Genomic DNA, 17,144 nt, shown 5'->3' with positions numbered 1-17,144 from the left:
TTGAGTGAAGGACTGAGCATGAGATTGCTGATGGTTTTATGTAGGTTTACTTGGTCACATATGGTACAGAAGTCTTACAGTGTTAGGTTGGTTATAGAGCCGCAGCATGACCACCTAGAGCTGGTTCAGCAGGGCTTCCACGCGAGACCTTAGATCCTCCATTGGCACCAGCTCTTTGTAGCCGAGCCTCCTACATTGCACTTCCAGCCGTTGAGAAGCCTTCCACTCCCTGCCGAGCACCACAATGACAGGGTACCCGACGAGGTCCGCATCCTTGAGCTTCCAGCCCATGTTGGCGTCCTGCCGATCATCGATAATGGCATCGACTTCTTCTTCTGTCTGGCCGCCGGTCACCAGCGAGTCGTAGACCTTCTCCACATCCCCGGCGAGGCTTTCATCTTTGGCGTTGAACACGACCACAACGTGGTACGGCGCAACGACGCGCGGCCAGTTGAGCCCCCTCTCGTCGGCGAGGTGGTCTGCGACCGCGCCGATGATGCGCGAGATACCGATGCCGTGACAGCCCATCTGGATGGGCACTATGGCGGTCTCTTCGCTGCTCCGGGACTCATTGCCATGATTTTCGGGAAGCAGGCGTGCGGGCACGCTGACGCTGGCGCCGAGCGGTTCCGAGTATCGCGTCCCGAGGTGGAAAGTGTGGCCTAACTCGATGGCTTTCTGCACCTTGAGCGTGCCATCGTCACAGCTAGGACATGCGTCACCTTCTCTGATACGGAGTAGGTTGACGGTGTCTTCCTGGTAGTTGGTTACTGGAAGGCGGCTCAAGCCTTCGAGGTTGTCCGGGTTGCTGGGTGTCGTGCTCTTGCCTTTGGGAAGTCTGCAATCAAATATATTGATGACGCGGACCGAAGAATCCTCCGTAGTAGTGTATTCCTTGATTGCGGCCGTCCAGAAAGGCATTGGATCCTCGACCCCGGAATCAAGATCGGGGAAGACCTGCTTGATGGCGTGGGTGCTGACGTCTTCCTCGGAAGCTTGGTTCGAGTCAAACCAGACTTGCACGAGGGTCTTGCGGTCTTTTGATATCCCTCTCCACGCTCTTGGCTGGTAGGCGCCGTCATCAGATGGAGCAGGAGGCAGACGGCTCTCAGCAAGCTCCTCATTGGCGACATAGCCGCAGCTGTGGCAGCTCATGACGTGGTCTTCGCCAAGCGCCGTGGGAATATGGTATTCGTGGCTCAAGCTGCCGCCCATATCGCCGGAGCTCGCCTGAGCCACGAGGACGGGGAGTCTCATCTCCTTGATAAATATCTGCGAGTATGCCTCTCGCACTTCTTCGTAGGTTTCTAGTGCTGCATCCACAGAGTAGTCAAAGGTATACAAGTCTTTCATAACGAATTCCCGCCCGCGAAGAAGGCCGTGACGAGGGCGGAGTTCATCTCGATATTTCTGTGCTGGTGTATGATCAGACACAAGTATTATGCGAAGACAATGAATCTAAGGGTATCCGCCTTACTTGTTTGATATAGCCTCAAGGGTAGGTTCTTGTATGACTTCACAGAGTGCGCCACCAGAGATGTGATTTCTTCTTCATGAGTAGGGCTCAGAATATATTTCCCTTCCTTGCGGTCGCTGAAGCGGAAGAGCTTGGAGTCCGTTAGGGTATACCCAATGCTCAAAAACGTGTGTTTGAACCCACCTCTGAACCGATCTTGTTGAGGCGGCCACTCTGCTCCCAGAGTGATTCGGATGATATGGTAGACAGATGGACTCGCGATGCTCCTGAAAATATCTAGTTAGGTTCCGACTTAGGTATGGTGGTCAACGGCAAGGCTTCGAATTGCATACCCAGCCCGCGCATGTAGCGATCAACCAGATGGATGAGCTTGTCTTGAACCCTCAGGCCGAGAGGCAACAGGTGGAAAATGCCGGAATGAGACTATCGAACTGTAAGCCATCTCTCTACATAAATTCGCAGGAATGATCATCACCTGTCGCAGGTATCCGGCACGGATCAGCTTTGAATGCGCATCTGAGTTGTGTTACTACCATTCTTTCATGATCCATCAAGTTGCTGATGACATACCTTCATTCTCGCTTGCAGCTATGCCCCCCGACGGGGCCCACTCGTTCGATAAGCGTGTCCTGCCATCGATATGAAGCCTTTGAGAATGAATCAATGGCGCTCTTCTTTGTGACTGCCATGTATGTAATGTCAAGCCACTCCTTTGCATCAATATCGGGCGCACCACCGGCAATCTCAAACAATATGACATTGTCGCAACCTACCACCCGCGAACTGACACTTTGACCCTCGAGCGGAGGTTGAAGTGCGACAATCGCATCCAGGCATGAAACGAGAGTCAAATGAAGGTATCAGTAAAAAACGTTCATTTTAGAGGAACGCAATGCGCCGACTTGAGTATGAGGATGCTTCTATCTCAGGGTCCAGGTATCTTATCGAGCTACCCCTGTCGCTAAAGCCAACGGCCCCACAATAAAGTTGGAACGGCTTGCGGCAGGCCAGAAATTTCCCAAAACTTCAATCATTCCGACTTACGCACTCCACGCGTGGGGTGCAATCGACTTTGTAGCAACACAGATTCTGTACATGTTCACTTCTTCCTTCTGGGACTCGTGAGAAGTGTGCCATATCTAAGCGCTTTGCTTCAAAGTTTCTGGATTCCACCGCTGAAGCGCATTCAGCGCCGACACCGACAATGGGCAAGAAGAGAACCAAGGCTCAGAACGGGGCGAAGCCTGCGTTCGATGAGACCGCCCTATCCAAATTAACGGCCAAAATCGAAACGGATCTGTCCAATACCAAGCCAAAATCGAAGCCCAAGGATCAAAAACAAAAAGATGAGCGTCCTGCAAAGAGAAAGCGCAGCGAAAACGATGTCAAAGAGGCGACCCCAAACAAAAGGCAAGCGCAAGAACCCAAGAACAGGCCTGCCAAGTCTTTGAAGAAGGGTCCAAAAGAGAGCAAGACTCCAAAGGATAAGAACGCCGAGCTTCTCCAGGAAATACTGGCCCTGGGTGGGGACGAGAATGATTTAGATATCGTCGCCGGAGTTGATTCTGATGTAGAGATAGGCCTGGTGCGAAAGCAAAAAGAGGCACTCGCTGAGTTGGACAAAGCACTGAAGAATGAACTGGCAGAGTTTGCGGCTGGTCTTGGTTTCGAGAAGGTCCGGGATGAAGACGCCGCCACCGACGATGAAGAGGAAGACGAAGTTGAAGAAGCGTCGGAGGCCGCTGACGAGCAAGAAGACGGGGAAGAAGACGAATGGGAAGATGAGCCAGAGCAAGTTGCCAAAGAACCACCTGCTGAGAAGCAAAGTCGCTCCGCAGCTGGTAAGTTGGTCAGTATGCGCCATCTTGGTCAGGCCTACCATGCGAGCATCTGTCACTAACTCGCCTCAGATATTCGAGCCAAAGCCTGACTGGCATGTTCTCAGTCAGGACAACCTGCCAGCTCCCTTAGCAGATGATATCCGGAATTTCTCGTCAACGATAAACAGCTTGCACGAATATGCAAAGACATTGCTGGAGACTGATGCAGCTGCATATAACACAACCGTGGCGGCATCATCAACGCGCAAGTTCATGTCTACTATTATGACTTCAGGTACCATGTCAGATAAAGTCTCTGCCTTGACCCTGGCAGTGCAGGAATCTCCAGTGCATAACGTCAAGGCGCTGGAGAACCTGCTGAACTTGGCAGGAAAGAAGAGCCGTGATCAGGCAATCGCTGCCCTTGGCGCATTGGTCGATCTCCTCGGAAATGGTGTGGTGTTGCCTGGTGACCGGCGCCTGCGTCTCTTTCGTACGCAGCCCGGACTGCTAGGAACACTGCAGAAGCACTCCGTGACTGCTTGGAAACCCGAAAAGCCTCTACCTGGAAAAATCACCAAGGAACATCTGATCATGTGGGCGTTCGAGGATTGGCTTAAAGATACCTATTTCAAGATCATTCAGCTCCTGGAACTCTGGTGTGGCGACGAGATCGAGTACACCAGGCACAGATCTCTTGACTTTGTGTACGGTCTTTTGAAAGAAAAGCCAGAGCAGGAAGCCAATCTATTGCGGTTGCTCGTGAACAAGCTTGGCGACCGTGAGCGCAAAATTGCGTCCAGGGCTTCTTATCTCATATTACAGCTTCTTCTGCTCCATCCAGGAATGAAGCCTATCGTCATCAGTACGATTGAGCAAGAGGCTCTGCTTCGTCCAGGCCAGACCATTCGAACAAAGTACTACGCTATCATTACCCTCAACCAGACAATCCTGAGCAATAAGGAGCCGCAGATTGCGGATACATTGGTCAGGATCTACTTCGACCTTTTTGTGTCCTTGCTTAAGATGGGAGCATTGGGCGCATCTGGGCCTCCCGATGCGAAGACCAAGCAGAGGGCGACGGGGGCCAACAAGCAACCCGTTTCCAGGAAGGTTCAGGCTACTACTGTCAAGGTCCCTGAAGTTCCTGATACAGAGACTGCAGAAAAGCTGGTGTCTGCTATACTCACGGGTGTCAACCGTGCCGTGCCTTTCTGTACTGCGGATGAGGAGACGTTGGAGAAGCATCTCGATACCCTATTCCGGATCACGCATTCTGCCAACTTCAATACTAGCATTCAGGCCCTCAAACTGGTACAACAGCTATCAGTGACCAAGCATATCGCCACCGATCGGTTCTACAGGACCCTATACGAGTCGCTACTAGATCCACGACTCATTCACTCCTCAAAACAGGCGGACTATCTGAACCTCCTTTATCGGTCCCTGAACAGCGACGTTGACGTTCGCCGCGTCAAGGCGTTTGTCAAGCGAATGCTGCAGATCTGCTATCTTCACCAGCCTTCGTTTGTCTGCGGAATACTGTTCCTGGTGGCACAACTGGAGGACAAATTCCCAGACCTGAAGACTCTTCTGAATGACCCAGAAGCAGACGCCGATGAAGAGGAAGTGTATAAGGATGCTCCTGAAGAGGGGCTCAATGAAGACCTCCCTACTGCGCAAGATTCCCCGCAGAAGAAGTCTGCCTACGATGGGCGCAAACGAGACCCACAGTACAGCAATGCCGACCAGAGCTGCTTGTGGGAAGTCATTCCCTACTTCAGGCACTTCCATCCATCAGTCTCAGTTTTCGCAGAGAATCTCCTCGTTCGGCAAAAAGCTCTGCCTAAGCCTGAGCTAGCCAACCATACGCTCATGCACTTCCTGGACAAGTTTGTCTACAAGAACCCCAAGGCCACCGACAGCAAGCGTGGTGGCTCAATCATGCAGCCGGTGCTTGCAGCCGGCAGCTCCGCGCACGTCGTTGTGCCCGGCAAGTCGAGCGTCAAGCAACAGCCCACGGTGAACTCGGCTGCATTCTGGAACATGAAGCAGCAGGACGTTGCGGCAGAGGATGTCTTCTTCCACACGTACTTCTCGCAGATCGGTAAAGCTGGCCAGGAAGATAAGGGCAAGAAAGCGAAGAAGGCCGCCGCAGATGGCGAAGATGAGGAGGCGGACGAGGACGAGATCTGGGATGCTCTCGTCAACTCGCGCCCTGAGGTTGCTGGAGAAGACGATGACGATGTTGATTTGGACATGGGAAGCGATGAGGATGACGATCTTGGCTCATTGCTCGAGGATATGTCCGACGATGATGACGACGACGACGAGGACATGGATTCAGGCGCCGAGGAGGTAGAGGGCGATGTTCCAGGAGAGGAGGATGGCTGGGTCAATGGGGCCGATCTCGTTGAGGACAGCGATGAAGAGCCTGCTGGGAAGAAGGGCAAGGATAGCAAGGGTAGGATGCGGAAGCGTGAGCTCAAGAAGCTGCCGATGTTTGCGACGGCCGACGACTATGCTGGCCTCCTGGGGCAAGAGGATGATGAAGATATTTAGTGGAGTGGGCAAGGCACAGACACCAATTGTGACCATTTGCATGCGTCTAGGGGCCATGCTGATGCAGAGGGTTCAGTTTTCGCACATGTTCAGGAACACTCAGGCATATTTGACTTTCTTATACATTCAGCGCAGTAGAGCAACTAGATCTGACCCCTGACGTGAACCAGCTCATTCGTTGAACCACTCCAGAGGATCGTCCTTGGTGAAGATGGCACGGTACTTCTTCCCTCCATTGACCGTGTCCTCCGCCTCCTCGGTGTGGAAGCTGTGGAACTTGGCCTCTTCGTCCTTGCCTGTGTCAAAGGCCCTGAAGAAGATGTAGCACGGGCCGTCCGCGGGCAGCGCTGGGATCCTGATGCGGCCGAAGAGATGGTACCCGTAGGCGGACAATCCGACACGGACCTCTTCGAAGTTCTCGAGAGTGAATCCAGCCAGGTCGTGGTCGCTCAGGTGAGCCTATGCAAGCTACATGTAAGTGTCGTGCCCAAGTTTATGGGGATTTCGTTGGTGGGCTCATGAGGTGGCCCTGAACTTACGACTGCCTGGAAGTACTCCTTCTCATGCTTGTCGTGGTCGTGGCGGAGGTGAACGAGCTCCTTCTTGAGGGTCTGCTCTAGCTCCTTGAAGGACTTGATCGATTCGTCCTTGGGAGCGTGGGCCTCGGAGAGGTCGACGGTCTCAGCGGTGGCCTGTCCATCTTGGTGAGCTTCTGATATTTCGTCATCCTCAGGGAGCTCAGCCTTGAGCTTGATACCCCGCGGCTCAGGTCATGCATGTGAGGCGTACCATTTTGGATTCAGATGTGGCGCTAAGTTTTAAGTCTTGGATTTGCTTTTGGGCTTGATTGATTCTCGGGATCGAGGTTGTTTAGTTCAGGATCTAGATATATCCTGAACACCACAGCATATACTGATCTTTAAACATATGAGCTCACCGCTGTGAGGGCTGAGCTCGACTGGCCAAGAGGCGTTGCAGCTCCGCTCGTTGCGAAACAATCGTCGATGAGCCAATGCGCAGGCTTGAGGGGCTCGGGGTGGGTGTTGCACCCCGCAGAGAGCTGGCCTCCAGGGTCCAGATTGGCGCCTGTCAAGTTTCCAAGTTGGAATGCCACATGCAAGAACCAGGCACGCAGACACACAGCCAGGCACTACCAGGGAGCCAGGGCGGCAGGGCGGTAGTTGGATACCGGTCACTGATCTCGATTATCTGATCTATCTATTACCAGGAACATCTGGAGCATTACAGTACACACGTCACGGCTCGAGTGTCACAAACAACGGTCGCCAGTCCCAGTCCAGTCACGCCAGTCAGCCAGTTTCTTCACCAAGCTAGCAGTTAGCAGTAGACTAGTAGTCTAACCATCTCCTACTCAGCAGCTAGCAAGACAAAAATAGAGCCCCCCGGCAGCAGGAGTCCCAAGGCTTTGGGAGACTGCAAAGCCAATCTCTGTTAGCCTGCCGAGGGGCTAGATGCCGACTCGCCTCCGGTGCCTCGGCTCTTCTTGGGATTTTTCCTCCCCTGCCCGCGGGCCGCAGTCGAGATACTCAACAAATTGACGCGATTCAACTCCGTCTTGGACCCAACAAGCCGGGCCCCTGGACAATCCGAAGCGGACAGACTCATTCGCAGAGAGAACGGATGCCTCGGTTCCTTGGTGTCGCTGCCCCTGTCCTCTCATAAAGAGGCCCCCATCCAGCCCAATGTCTCGACCTCTGCAAACCGTGGCTCCTTTGATGCGCCAGATATCGCGGCGCCAATTTCTCACACCCAACGTTGCGCAGATTAGACTAGCACCGCGGTCTACAATACGCTCCATTACCACTGCATCCGGTATGTCCTGCCAGTCTCACCCCCCTCGGAGGCTTACTCGTTCAGGCGGAATGGTACGCGCAATGGTGTCTTGTGCTTACTGCTTACAACTTCAAACCCAGGGACTGCCTCGCCTTCAAGACCCACCTTCCTCCGCCGAACATTCGCATACACCGCCCGCGCCCTTACCTTCACTATCATCGGAGTCGCCATGGCTGTGTCACCCGCCTACCAAACCGTATCGGGCTACATGACGCCCGTGTCCGATGAGGACACGCTGCAGATGTGGACGCCCCCAGACGCAGAGACCCAGGCGCTCGAGGACCAGCTGAAAGCCAACGCGTACATTCAATCGCTGCGGCAGAACCCGACCTTCGTCGAGCACCGGCCGCACCTCAAGGTGCCGCCCGCGTGGCGCGCGCACAACCTGACGGGCGGCACGCTCATGGGACCCGGCAAGGTGCCGATCCCGCCGCTGGGGTTCATCGACACGGCGGGCGACAAGAAGGAGTTCGTGCAGATCAGCTTCGTGGGCCAGGACCTGTGCGGCCACCCGGGCATCGTCCACGGCGGCTTCCTGGCCACCATGCTCGATGAGGGCCTGGCTCGGCCCGCCTTCGAGGCACTGCCGCACCGCGTCGGCCTGACGGCCAACCTGAACGTGAACTACAGGGCCCCGTGCAAGGCGGACCAATTTGTCGTGCTCAAGGCCGAGGTGACCAAGACGGAGGGCCGCAAGGCCTGGGTCGAGGGCAGGATCGAGACGCTGCCCGAGGGCGATGAGAAGCCTGTGGAGCTGGCGAATGCTACGGCGCTCTTCATCGAGCCAAAGCAGGCTGCGGTGGGTCTACCTAGTGATTCGTGCGGTGTCAACGTATGGTTGATTTGCTGACCTTGTGTTTCCTTCCTACAGGCTCTGCGCAACTACGCTGCGCCTACAGCTCCGACTACATAAAGCTTACATTGTGGTTTCCTGTTCACCTTTTGTGTCTTCAGGAGTAATGATCGGGCAGGACATAGATCTGTTTTTGTCTTTTTTTAAGCATTGGGGTTAGATTATGATTTTTTAGAGCGATCGTGAGAGAGCGAGTCTGATGTAGACTGGCAGACATATCATTTTCAGCGGTAAAGAAGGACTCTCAGTTATTGGCAGTGCCTGGATAAGTGAACAAGATAAGACCCTTTAGAAGAAAGGAGAGAAGGATCGGCGCGGGTTGGCTGACCCTGCTCACATGTAAGCCACGATCTGGAGGAGCAGGCTGGAGTAAGAACTACAGACCCACGCGCGAGTTGCATTTCCGTGGATACCTCTGCTTGAAAAAGGAGGCGTCTTTTTGCTAAAGCCTGCGAATTCATGTGTACAATGCACTTCACTTCCAAGTACATCTTCCAGCGTATGGGGACCAAGAGGAGTGTGGTTCCCACTTTCCGGGACTCGGTGGCCCTCTCAGACGGGCCAGCTTCCAACTCTGTCGTCATGGGCGGATACCGGTGCCCAGAGCCACGCAATGAGCCTTCAACAGGGTCTCAGATAGACGAAATCAATATCAAGACGACTAAGTTGTAACTGTGTTCACAAGTACTCGAGACATTGGCTCAAGGAGCAAAAGTTGGAAGCAACAAGGCCAGAGAGGCTGTATATCATCGGGTTCCAAGAAGTCGCCTCTCCGCTGTCGGCTGCCGTCGTCCTCGCAAGTCACAATTCTTTGTAAAATTGACGGGTTTGGCGCGAGCACGTCAAAAGTCAGGTAGTCAGCCCTCGGTCATACTAGACGCTCTTCTCCAATCGTACATATTTTTCACTCTCCCTTGCTGTTGCTGCTTCTCGAACCTCTGACAGTCCTGCCCAGAAATTCAGATCGCCCGGCTTCTGTCATCCAAACATGGCTACGTGAGTAAATATGTAGCATCCCTCTCCCCTCTGACACTACCCCGCGGTGCCCCAATGCCCCGCCATCACCGCCACCAGGGGAACATTTGCTCTCCCCAGGCCATCGGCTGACACTTCTCCCTTCCGCGACAGCAACATCACCTGGCACCCCTCTCTCTCGCGCAAGGAGCGCGAGAGCTTCCGCAAGCAAAAGGGCTTCACCATCTGGTTCACGGGCCTGTCCGCGTCGGGCAAGTCGACGGTGGCGACGGCGCTGGAGCAGCACCTGCTGCACCTGGGCGTGGCGGCGTACCGGCTGGACGGCGACAACGTGCGCTTCGGGCTGAACAAGGACCTGGGCTTCAGCGAGAAGGACCGCAACGAGAACATCCGCCGCATCGCCGAGGTGGCCAAGCTGTTCGCCGACAGCTCCACCGTCGCCATCACCTCCTTCATCAGCCCCTACCGGGCCGACCGCCAGGTCGCCCGCGAGCTGCACGCCGCCAGCGGCGCCCAGGGCGGCGACGAGCCCCTCGCCTTCATCGAGGTCTACGTCGACATCCCCATCGAGGTCGCCGAGCAGCGCGACCCCAAGGGCCTGTACAAGAAGGCCCGCGCCGGCGAGATCAAGGAGTTCACCGGCATCTCCGCCCCCTACGAGGCCCCGCTCGAGCCCGAGATCACCATCCGCACTCATGAGAACAGCGTCGAGGAGTGCGTGGCGCAGATCACCAAGTACCTGCAGGAGAAGGGCCTGGTCACGGCTGCGGCTTAAAAAAGAACTGTGCATACCTTGATAGTAGAATTCCCGCCTGTCTTGGTCGGTCACGCGAAGAAAGATGGCGTCGTGATGTTACATGTGGACTGTTGTGAACGTATTTGTGGTATTGAGTGACAAAACATACACCCTGCTCATGCATACAGATCAGATGGCCCGTGAGATCTGCTTAGACACTGTCTAAGGGAACTCAAATTCATAGTACACATATGCCGTATACTCGTTCCCTTCCCCGACACCAAGACCGGCTGCTGCCATCTCCGAGCTGAGAGCCGCGTCGTCCTTCAGCACCTTGCCCTTCTTGTCCCTCCCAAATGCGTTTCCTCCGAGGTACGAGTATGCTGAGTCCAGAGAAGTCTTGACCTTCTTTGCCGACTTGGGATTCGTCTGGGGTTTGGTTAGAAAGACAAGCTTGTTTTGGTTTCTCGCGGATTTACTCACCCTGATCAAGGCGCTGACGTACTCCAATGGCAGTCCGTAGCGCAAGACCGTCTCGACAAAGACCCGAAGCGTCATGACATGGGCCCACACCATCACAGCCTCGCTCCAGCCCGTCCGTCCCAGCCTGAGAGCCTCCCCCCACACCTTCTTCTCCTCTCGGGTCACGCGGTCTAGCTCCTTCTGCTCTTCTTCCTTGCCGCCCTCGACGTACTTGTATTGCCGGGGCGTCCACTTTGACTCACGGCACTTCTGGAGGAACTCGTTGCTGTGCTTCTTGAAGGTTGTCACTGCGTAAAGGATGAACTCGTCGTCCTTAGCCAACTCCACGGCTGATCTCGGCACAACCATGGGCGCCACAGACTCGTAGCTCTTGAGAAAGTCTTTTCGGATGTTGGACGGGACAACAATAAGGTGCGTTTCGAGATACTCGGAGTCTGTAATTAGTTGAGAGGGATCCACGATCGGCGTGAGTGACTTGGTAGTCAGGTTTCCGCTGCTCCCCTGTCAGTACCGTCCTCTGTTCCCGGCTTTGTGGCTGCCACTCACGTCTGTCTCCGGTGCAGAGCCGCCAGGTTTGACTTGACCGAGTTGTACTGGTTGAACTTCCCCTTGACGTCGTTGTCGATGTTGACAAGCTCCTGAGTCGCATTGTAAGCGGATTGCACAGCGGTGACATGATAAAGGCCGGCTATAATACCTTTTGGAGGTTCTCAATCAACTCACCCAGCGGGCGATCCGCTCGGTATCTGACCTTGTTCCAGCTGAAGGTCCGCAAGTATTGGTCCGTAGGCTCTGTGAGGGAATTAGCTGCCAGTCCCCCCCTTTGCGGCCTCTCTCCAGCGCGTTCTTACTGTCGTTGACCATCTTATTCTGTGCGATCTTCTCCTCGTCTCCATCCAGGATTGTCTTCAGAGAATCAGACACCCTCTGGACGACGCCCTCGCAGCCCGTGTGGAGCTTGGTAAGCTCGTCCGCCTGCTGCACCAGCGCATCGAGGGTGCCGATTTTGAAAGAAGGTATAGGGAAGCCTGTCACGGTGCCATTCTCGGGGCCGATGGTTGCGCTCAAGGACTGTATGGCCTCCTCCTTGTCGCCGGTGTCGAAGGTCCTCAGCGGCAGCGAGAGGGCAATGTAGCTATTTGGTGACGGCATCTTGCCGATTCTACCGCATGCCACGGCCTGACGAGTGGGTTGGGAGTCGTTCGAGAGGACTCGAGCGTCCTAATCGAGTGTCTCGTGTGAAGCAGGTTGGGTGTGAACTGAATGCGTCACCGTGCTGAGCAGAGTGCAGTGATTAGCCGAAGTCGCCCTTCAACTTGACTGGTCTTCCTGGGGCCAGATAGCCAGCCGCAGGAGCTCTCTTTGGGGTGAATGCAGCAATTATGAAGGCTGGGCTGCTTCGTGGAACACTCAGGTGGGGATCATATAGACATACAGGAAGGATTGACTTGGAAACCACGCTGGCGAAGCTGGTGAGACTTGACGTACAGAAGGCAGAGCTAAGGAGCTGGGTAAGCGAGTGGTAGTCCAGGCGTGCAGCAGCTGGGCAGTAAGTGACGCCTATCGACCAGTGGGGTAGATCAGGAATAGCTGCTGATGTGCCAGCTGGGCCAGGCAAGTGTACCGCCAGACAGTCAAGCCAGGGAGCCCCCGGTCGACCAGCATCCCGCCCGAGGAACTGATCCTCGACGATCAAATTGATGGTCTACTCGTGGCTATAGCTGCTGTCAACGCCACAACAGCTAGACCACCCCCTCAGCGGTGAGTCTCATCCTCGACCACAGGCACGCCTGAGACGGCACGGAGATCCAGTCTCTCGCCATCGCAGAGACGAGCTCGAATTGACAGTCCCTGGGGGCCTCGACCACGAGTTGTGGGCTACGGGTCACGGGTCCCATCTCACGTCGACCGTGAGATCAGCAGCCACCTCGCGAGCGTCCAGGTGCATATGCTGGCCCCAGCCAGACAAGACCTGCGCGACTGAGTAACGTCGCGCCAACGGGCGTTCGCTTCCAAAACAATTGGCTTACGACCGCATTCCCTCTGCCTCTGCTGTATACCGCCCAGATCCGTCACGGTTCCCGTCCATCTGCGTGCGCACTGCTGTTTGTGTGGAATATCATCGACGGCGAGAGCACCAGAAATCGACCAACGCGTTCTCTTCTCGCAAGACTTTGCCGTTCTGCATCAATTTTGACGCCCCCCGCCCGAGTTCACCGAGGAACAGAGGAACTGCCCTTGGACACGATCGGAGACACCGTAATCTGCGCTTGGACCCGTCAAATTGGACAACTCATTCGGGATGCCATTGAATAGTCGATGTTGACGCACCTGCCGACGTCGTGTCGCTGGCCGCTTGACCCGTGTCCACACCGCGACCACAATACTATCCCTTCGTAGATATCCCCTTTAGGAAGAGGAAAATACACACGGTTCCGTGGACGCCAGGTCCATTTGCAAGAATGGCCCCCGGCTCAGGTGTGTTACGCTGCCGCATCAATGTCCATCCGCCTTTACACAAGTGCCCAAACTGATCGTGATCACGTTGCTCTACAGCTTCCAAGGCCGCCAGGGCCACTGCTATCAGTGCTGCCAATGCCACTTCGAAGGCCACTTCTGCTCAAGCGGCTTACAACTTGGCCAGGGTCGGGGCTGGCGGACAACCTGTGCTCTCGAATGCAAATGCTCATACAACGGCCCAGTTGGTACCCACTGAAGACCCTGCCCGAAGCGAACCACCTGCTCCAGATGCGAACGGCTCCCCCGAGCTACAGTACACGGGTATGCCTGTGACTGAATATGTCGACTCCATGGAGCTTGCAGGGCAGCCCTATAAAGACGGCCGAATAAGGAACCCAGTTCCTAGCAAGCTGAAGGGAAAGACGAGCAACTCCTCGGGCAGCTTCGGTGTGATGCATATGGACATCAAGGGAAAAGACCTCGCTACGGACAGGGACGCCGCCGCGAAACGCACAAGTGAGAACACGGCTTTAGCGGCCAGGATGGCCTACCAGAGCGGATATCAACCTCACCGAAAATCGAATTGGATGAGAATACCCGAGGAAACGCCCGAGCCCGGTGTGCCTTTCACTGGAACCACCCCATATGATCATTCATTATATGGTCTGAAGCAACCAACTCCGAATCCTGCAAGGGAAACGTCGGCGACATCAGTGGCACCACCAGCACCAGCGGCGCCGACGGCATCAGTGGCATCGGGGGCAACAGTGACGAACGATGTTCAACCTTTAACTCCTAGCGAGACAAAGGAGCAACAAGCACGATTACTTACGCTCCTACGTACTTTGCAACCCGTGGCTGTCGTCGATCAACTGTGCAAGGCGTTGGCCTATTTTGGGGGCGTCCCTGAAGCTCCCCCGCCTCAGGATGGCAGATTCCCTGAAAGTGCTGAGGCAAATGGTTCGGGCGCCGTCTTCGTTGGCTGGGTTGCAGAAATCTTCCCCGATCTCGATGCTCAAGGAAGACGCAAGACCAGGCCTTTTAGAGTTCCCGACCCTGCTGTTGCTGCCGCCGCTGTCACTGCCGCTGCCACTGCCACTGCCGCCACCACTGTCCAGAGCGTCGAAAAGCGAGGGCGTGGCAGGCCCAAGGGCAGCAAGGCTACCAAATTCAGGAGCGACAAGGGTGTGAAAAAAGGTCCTAAGAAGCCATCAGCTGCCGATGGCTTGGAAGTTGATGGCGGAGAGAACGACGATAGCTGGGTGGACATGGATGAATCCGCTTTGGGCAAGGACCAAGACGTTGCCGTCACTGGCGAACAGGCACGGCAACAATCCCCGGATCTTCAGGTTCTTCCCAACGAAGTAGATCTTACTGCCAGCGCCAAGAAACGAGGTCGGCCTAAAGGATCGAAAGGAAAAGCCAAGGATGGGAATGCTGTGACGGAGAGTAGCTTAAACACAAATCCTCAGCCCATTTCCGCCTTGTTCAGCATTGGAAAGAAGGCTGCCCGTGCAAAGGGCTCGAAGCCTCGGCCGAAGGAGACGGCAGCCAACAACTCGGCTGCGACGGTTGCCCCTGCTGCCACCCAGGCAGTAGCTACAGAAGCCCAAGGTGCTACAACTCTGGGCCCACAACAGCAGGGTGAGCCTGAATTTGCGCTAGCTGCTCTGCAAGCCTTCAATGAGTCGCATGCAGTTGAGGCAGGACAACAGCCAGGCTCGTTCCAGCCTGTCAACACTTCTGCGCCACCTGGACCTACTGCGTCCGGGACGCAACAGGCGAAGGGCAAAAAGACCAATGCTGGCAAGAACAGTGAGAAGGCACAACCGGCTAAGAAACGGAAGAGAAACGCGAAAGACAATGAGACTACCCAGAGCCAAGCCGTGTCTGGGGCAGCCCCAGCGACAAGTGGCGCAGTGCCCAACACCAAGGCCCCGATTTCTGTGAACGGGAACGGGACTCAGGAGACAGCCACAGCAGACCCAACAGTGACGGCCCCACCAGCTCCGAAACGACAACGGAAGAAGGCGAAGCCGGCAGCCAGTGCTGTAGCGAATACTGCACCTGTTGCCGACCTAAACGCAGCAGCAGTGAGGACACCACATGTTACTCAGACTCCTCTACCGCCCGCACCAATAGCTCAACCATCAACCGACCCTCAGGTTTACACCAGTCCGACCATCGAAGAACTTGAGGCTCAGCTGGAGCAGCATGATGAGCAGAATTTTCGTACCCCAGAGATCGCCACTATGCGGGCTCCTCCGAGGCAAGTCCATTCATCACAGTCTGAACCAGCACAGCCGCAACCACAACCGCAACCGCAGCCGCAACCGCCGCCCCGGCCAACTCAACAGGTTCAAACGCAACAAGTCCAGCAACCAAAAGTTGCTCAGAATGGCCAACAAATGCCCGATCAGCAACAGCGACAAGCTGCGATTGCTCGCCAGAGACAACATTACCATCAGCAGCAACAGCAGCAGGCGCAGCAGCAGGCACAGCAACAAGCACAGCAACAAGCACAGCAACAAGCTGTGGCACGGACAGCTTCACCCAGCCTCAATAACATTGCTACAGCTTCACCGCACCTGAGTGTCCAGTCTGTCTCTCCCAATATCAACCCAGCTCACTCAGCGTCCCCAAGCCTGCAACAACAGCGCGTCTCTAACTCCCAGACGCCGACATCTGTGACATCACAGGTTCAAGGCCAGCAAGCACGGAATTCACAGGCATACTACGGCCAGCAAAACCCGCCAACTCAGTCGCAGTACAGCCAGCAGCAACCCCAGCAATACGCCAATTCGCAGTCAAAACAGCAGTACAATATGCAGCAGCCCCAACAACAGCAAAGCTTCTCGACACAGTCACCGTCGCAACAGCCACAAAGCTTTACTGCCCAGCAGCCGCAGCCGCAGTACTCGCAGCAGAAACAGCAGTCTTACTCAACACAGCAACCCCAGCAACAGTACAACTCAGAGTCACAACAGTACTCGTCTCAGCAACGCGTTCAGCAGCCGCAATACACCACGACCTCAACTTCTACATCGTCTCAGTCCCTAGCTTCGCAGTCTCCACAGTACGGTACCTCTACCACAACGGGGTACAACTCTAATGATGGAGCGTTCCGAGCAAGCTCATCGACTGGCATGAACTTTGGCACCTCCACGTATGGATCGAATCAGTCGTCGAATGCACCAAGGTCCAATAATATGTATCCATCATCCACGACGAATTCATACAGCAGTCCGAATCAGCAGATTTCATCCTACGCAACCAGTCGTCGACCTTTACCAACAAGCACCTCGCAGCACACACCTGTACAGAACGTGCAGAGTCTGCCACAGAGTATCGGCGGCTTCTCCGACTTTGGCAACCTCGGATTCGACATGGCGAGTCTTGACAACTCTGCCGCTAGCCACGGTAGTCTGGGTCTCAATCCTGCACCTTACAATATTGGTGCTGGGAATGTGTCGGGAAGATCGTCGGCTGGCGCAGCCAACTTCTCGTCAATGAACAGTTTCGACTCGACCCTCCGTAATGACGCATATTCGAGTTATGGACTTCCGAGTCGGAGATAGTGGCTCGACCAAAAGCTCCTGGGCTGCGCACGCCTCCTCACACGCATCTTGCTTTCAACCTCTGCCAGCAGGGTGGGCTCTTGCAGCTTTCGGTTCAAAGGGGAACCCCCCTGGAACTGCGCAGCTGTAGTATCGATTTTTCTTCGCGCTTCGCATCGCCGTAATGTGAGATGGGGCGCGGCGTCGCCCCAATGATGTATATCTTATCTGTACTCTTGTACTGCCACGGGTTTCATTGACTAGCGACTGATGAACGGCCTCTGGCCATGCATGGCTTTGCGTGTTTCTTGCAGCATGATCCTGGTTGCGTTGATACCTCTTTAGCAAAAACTTTCCTCTACAGCGT

General features: G+C 55.2%; 7 protein-coding genes across 7 annotated transcripts; 4 read left to right on the top strand and 3 right to left on the bottom strand.

Moving 5' to 3' along the window:
- Nucleotides 1-114: 114 nt before the first annotated feature.
- J7T55_008896 (uncharacterized protein) lies at nt 115-2,574 on the bottom strand (the record flags this gene model as incomplete). Its single annotated transcript, XM_053139260.1, has 6 exons — nt 115-1,415; nt 1,478-1,607; nt 1,661-1,743; nt 1,810-1,900; nt 2,089-2,260; nt 2,522-2,574. 6 exons carry the CDS (start codon nt 2,572-2,574, stop codon nt 115-117), a joined length of 1,830 nt encoding a protein of 609 aa, XP_052998168.1.
- Nucleotides 2,575-2,681: 107 nt separating this feature from the next.
- Nucleotides 2,682-5,859, top strand: J7T55_008895 (ribosome biogenesis protein MAK21; the record flags this gene model as incomplete). Its single annotated transcript, XM_053139259.1, has 2 exons — nt 2,682-3,326; nt 3,388-5,859. The coding sequence occupies 2 exons, from the start codon at nt 2,682-2,684 to the stop codon at nt 5,857-5,859; spliced, it is 3,117 nt and encodes a 1,038-aa protein (XP_052998167.1).
- A 171-nt stretch (nt 5,860-6,030) lies between these two features.
- On the bottom strand, nt 6,031-6,937 carry J7T55_008894 (uncharacterized protein; the record flags this gene model as incomplete). Its single annotated transcript, XM_053139258.1, has 3 exons — nt 6,031-6,318; nt 6,399-6,623; nt 6,797-6,937. The coding sequence occupies 3 exons, from the start codon at nt 6,935-6,937 to the stop codon at nt 6,031-6,033; spliced, it is 654 nt and encodes a 217-aa protein (XP_052998166.1).
- Nucleotides 6,938-7,562: 625 nt separating this feature from the next.
- Nucleotides 7,563-8,626, top strand: J7T55_008893 (thioesterase; the record flags this gene model as incomplete). Its single annotated transcript, XM_053139256.1, has 3 exons — nt 7,563-7,692; nt 7,794-8,512; nt 8,585-8,626. The coding sequence occupies 3 exons, from the start codon at nt 7,563-7,565 to the stop codon at nt 8,624-8,626; spliced, it is 891 nt and encodes a 296-aa protein (XP_052998165.1).
- Nucleotides 8,627-9,554: 928 nt separating this feature from the next.
- On the top strand, nt 9,555-10,316 carry J7T55_008892 (denylyl-sulfate kinase; the record flags this gene model as incomplete). Its single annotated transcript, XM_053139255.1, has 2 exons — nt 9,555-9,562; nt 9,695-10,316. 2 exons carry the CDS (start codon nt 9,555-9,557, stop codon nt 10,314-10,316), a joined length of 630 nt encoding a protein of 209 aa, XP_052998164.1.
- Nucleotides 10,317-10,499: 183 nt separating this feature from the next.
- J7T55_008891 (vacuolar atp synthase subunit c 1) lies at nt 10,500-11,912 on the bottom strand (the record flags this gene model as incomplete). The annotated part of the gene is made up of 5 exons (XM_053139254.1): nt 10,500-10,706; nt 10,761-11,253; nt 11,307-11,398; nt 11,458-11,552; nt 11,612-11,912. The coding sequence occupies 5 exons, from the start codon at nt 11,910-11,912 to the stop codon at nt 10,500-10,502; spliced, it is 1,188 nt and encodes a 395-aa protein (XP_052998163.1).
- Nucleotides 11,913-13,222: 1,310 nt separating this feature from the next.
- J7T55_008890 (uncharacterized protein) lies at nt 13,223-16,798 on the top strand (the record flags this gene model as incomplete). The annotated part of the gene is made up of 2 exons (XM_053139253.1): nt 13,223-13,238; nt 13,317-16,798. 2 exons carry the CDS (start codon nt 13,223-13,225, stop codon nt 16,796-16,798), a joined length of 3,498 nt encoding a protein of 1,165 aa, XP_052998162.1.
- Between the last annotated feature and the right edge of the window lie 346 nt (nt 16,799-17,144).

Source organism: Diaporthe amygdali (genome assembly GCF_026229845.1).
Source record: "Diaporthe amygdali strain CAA958 chromosome Unknown NODE_4_length_2575358_cov_65_588622, whole genome shotgun sequence".
Classification (NCBI taxonomy): Eukaryota; Fungi; Ascomycota; class Sordariomycetes; order Diaporthales; family Diaporthaceae; genus Diaporthe; species Diaporthe amygdali.
This window is presented reverse-complemented; position numbering and strand designations above follow the sequence as displayed.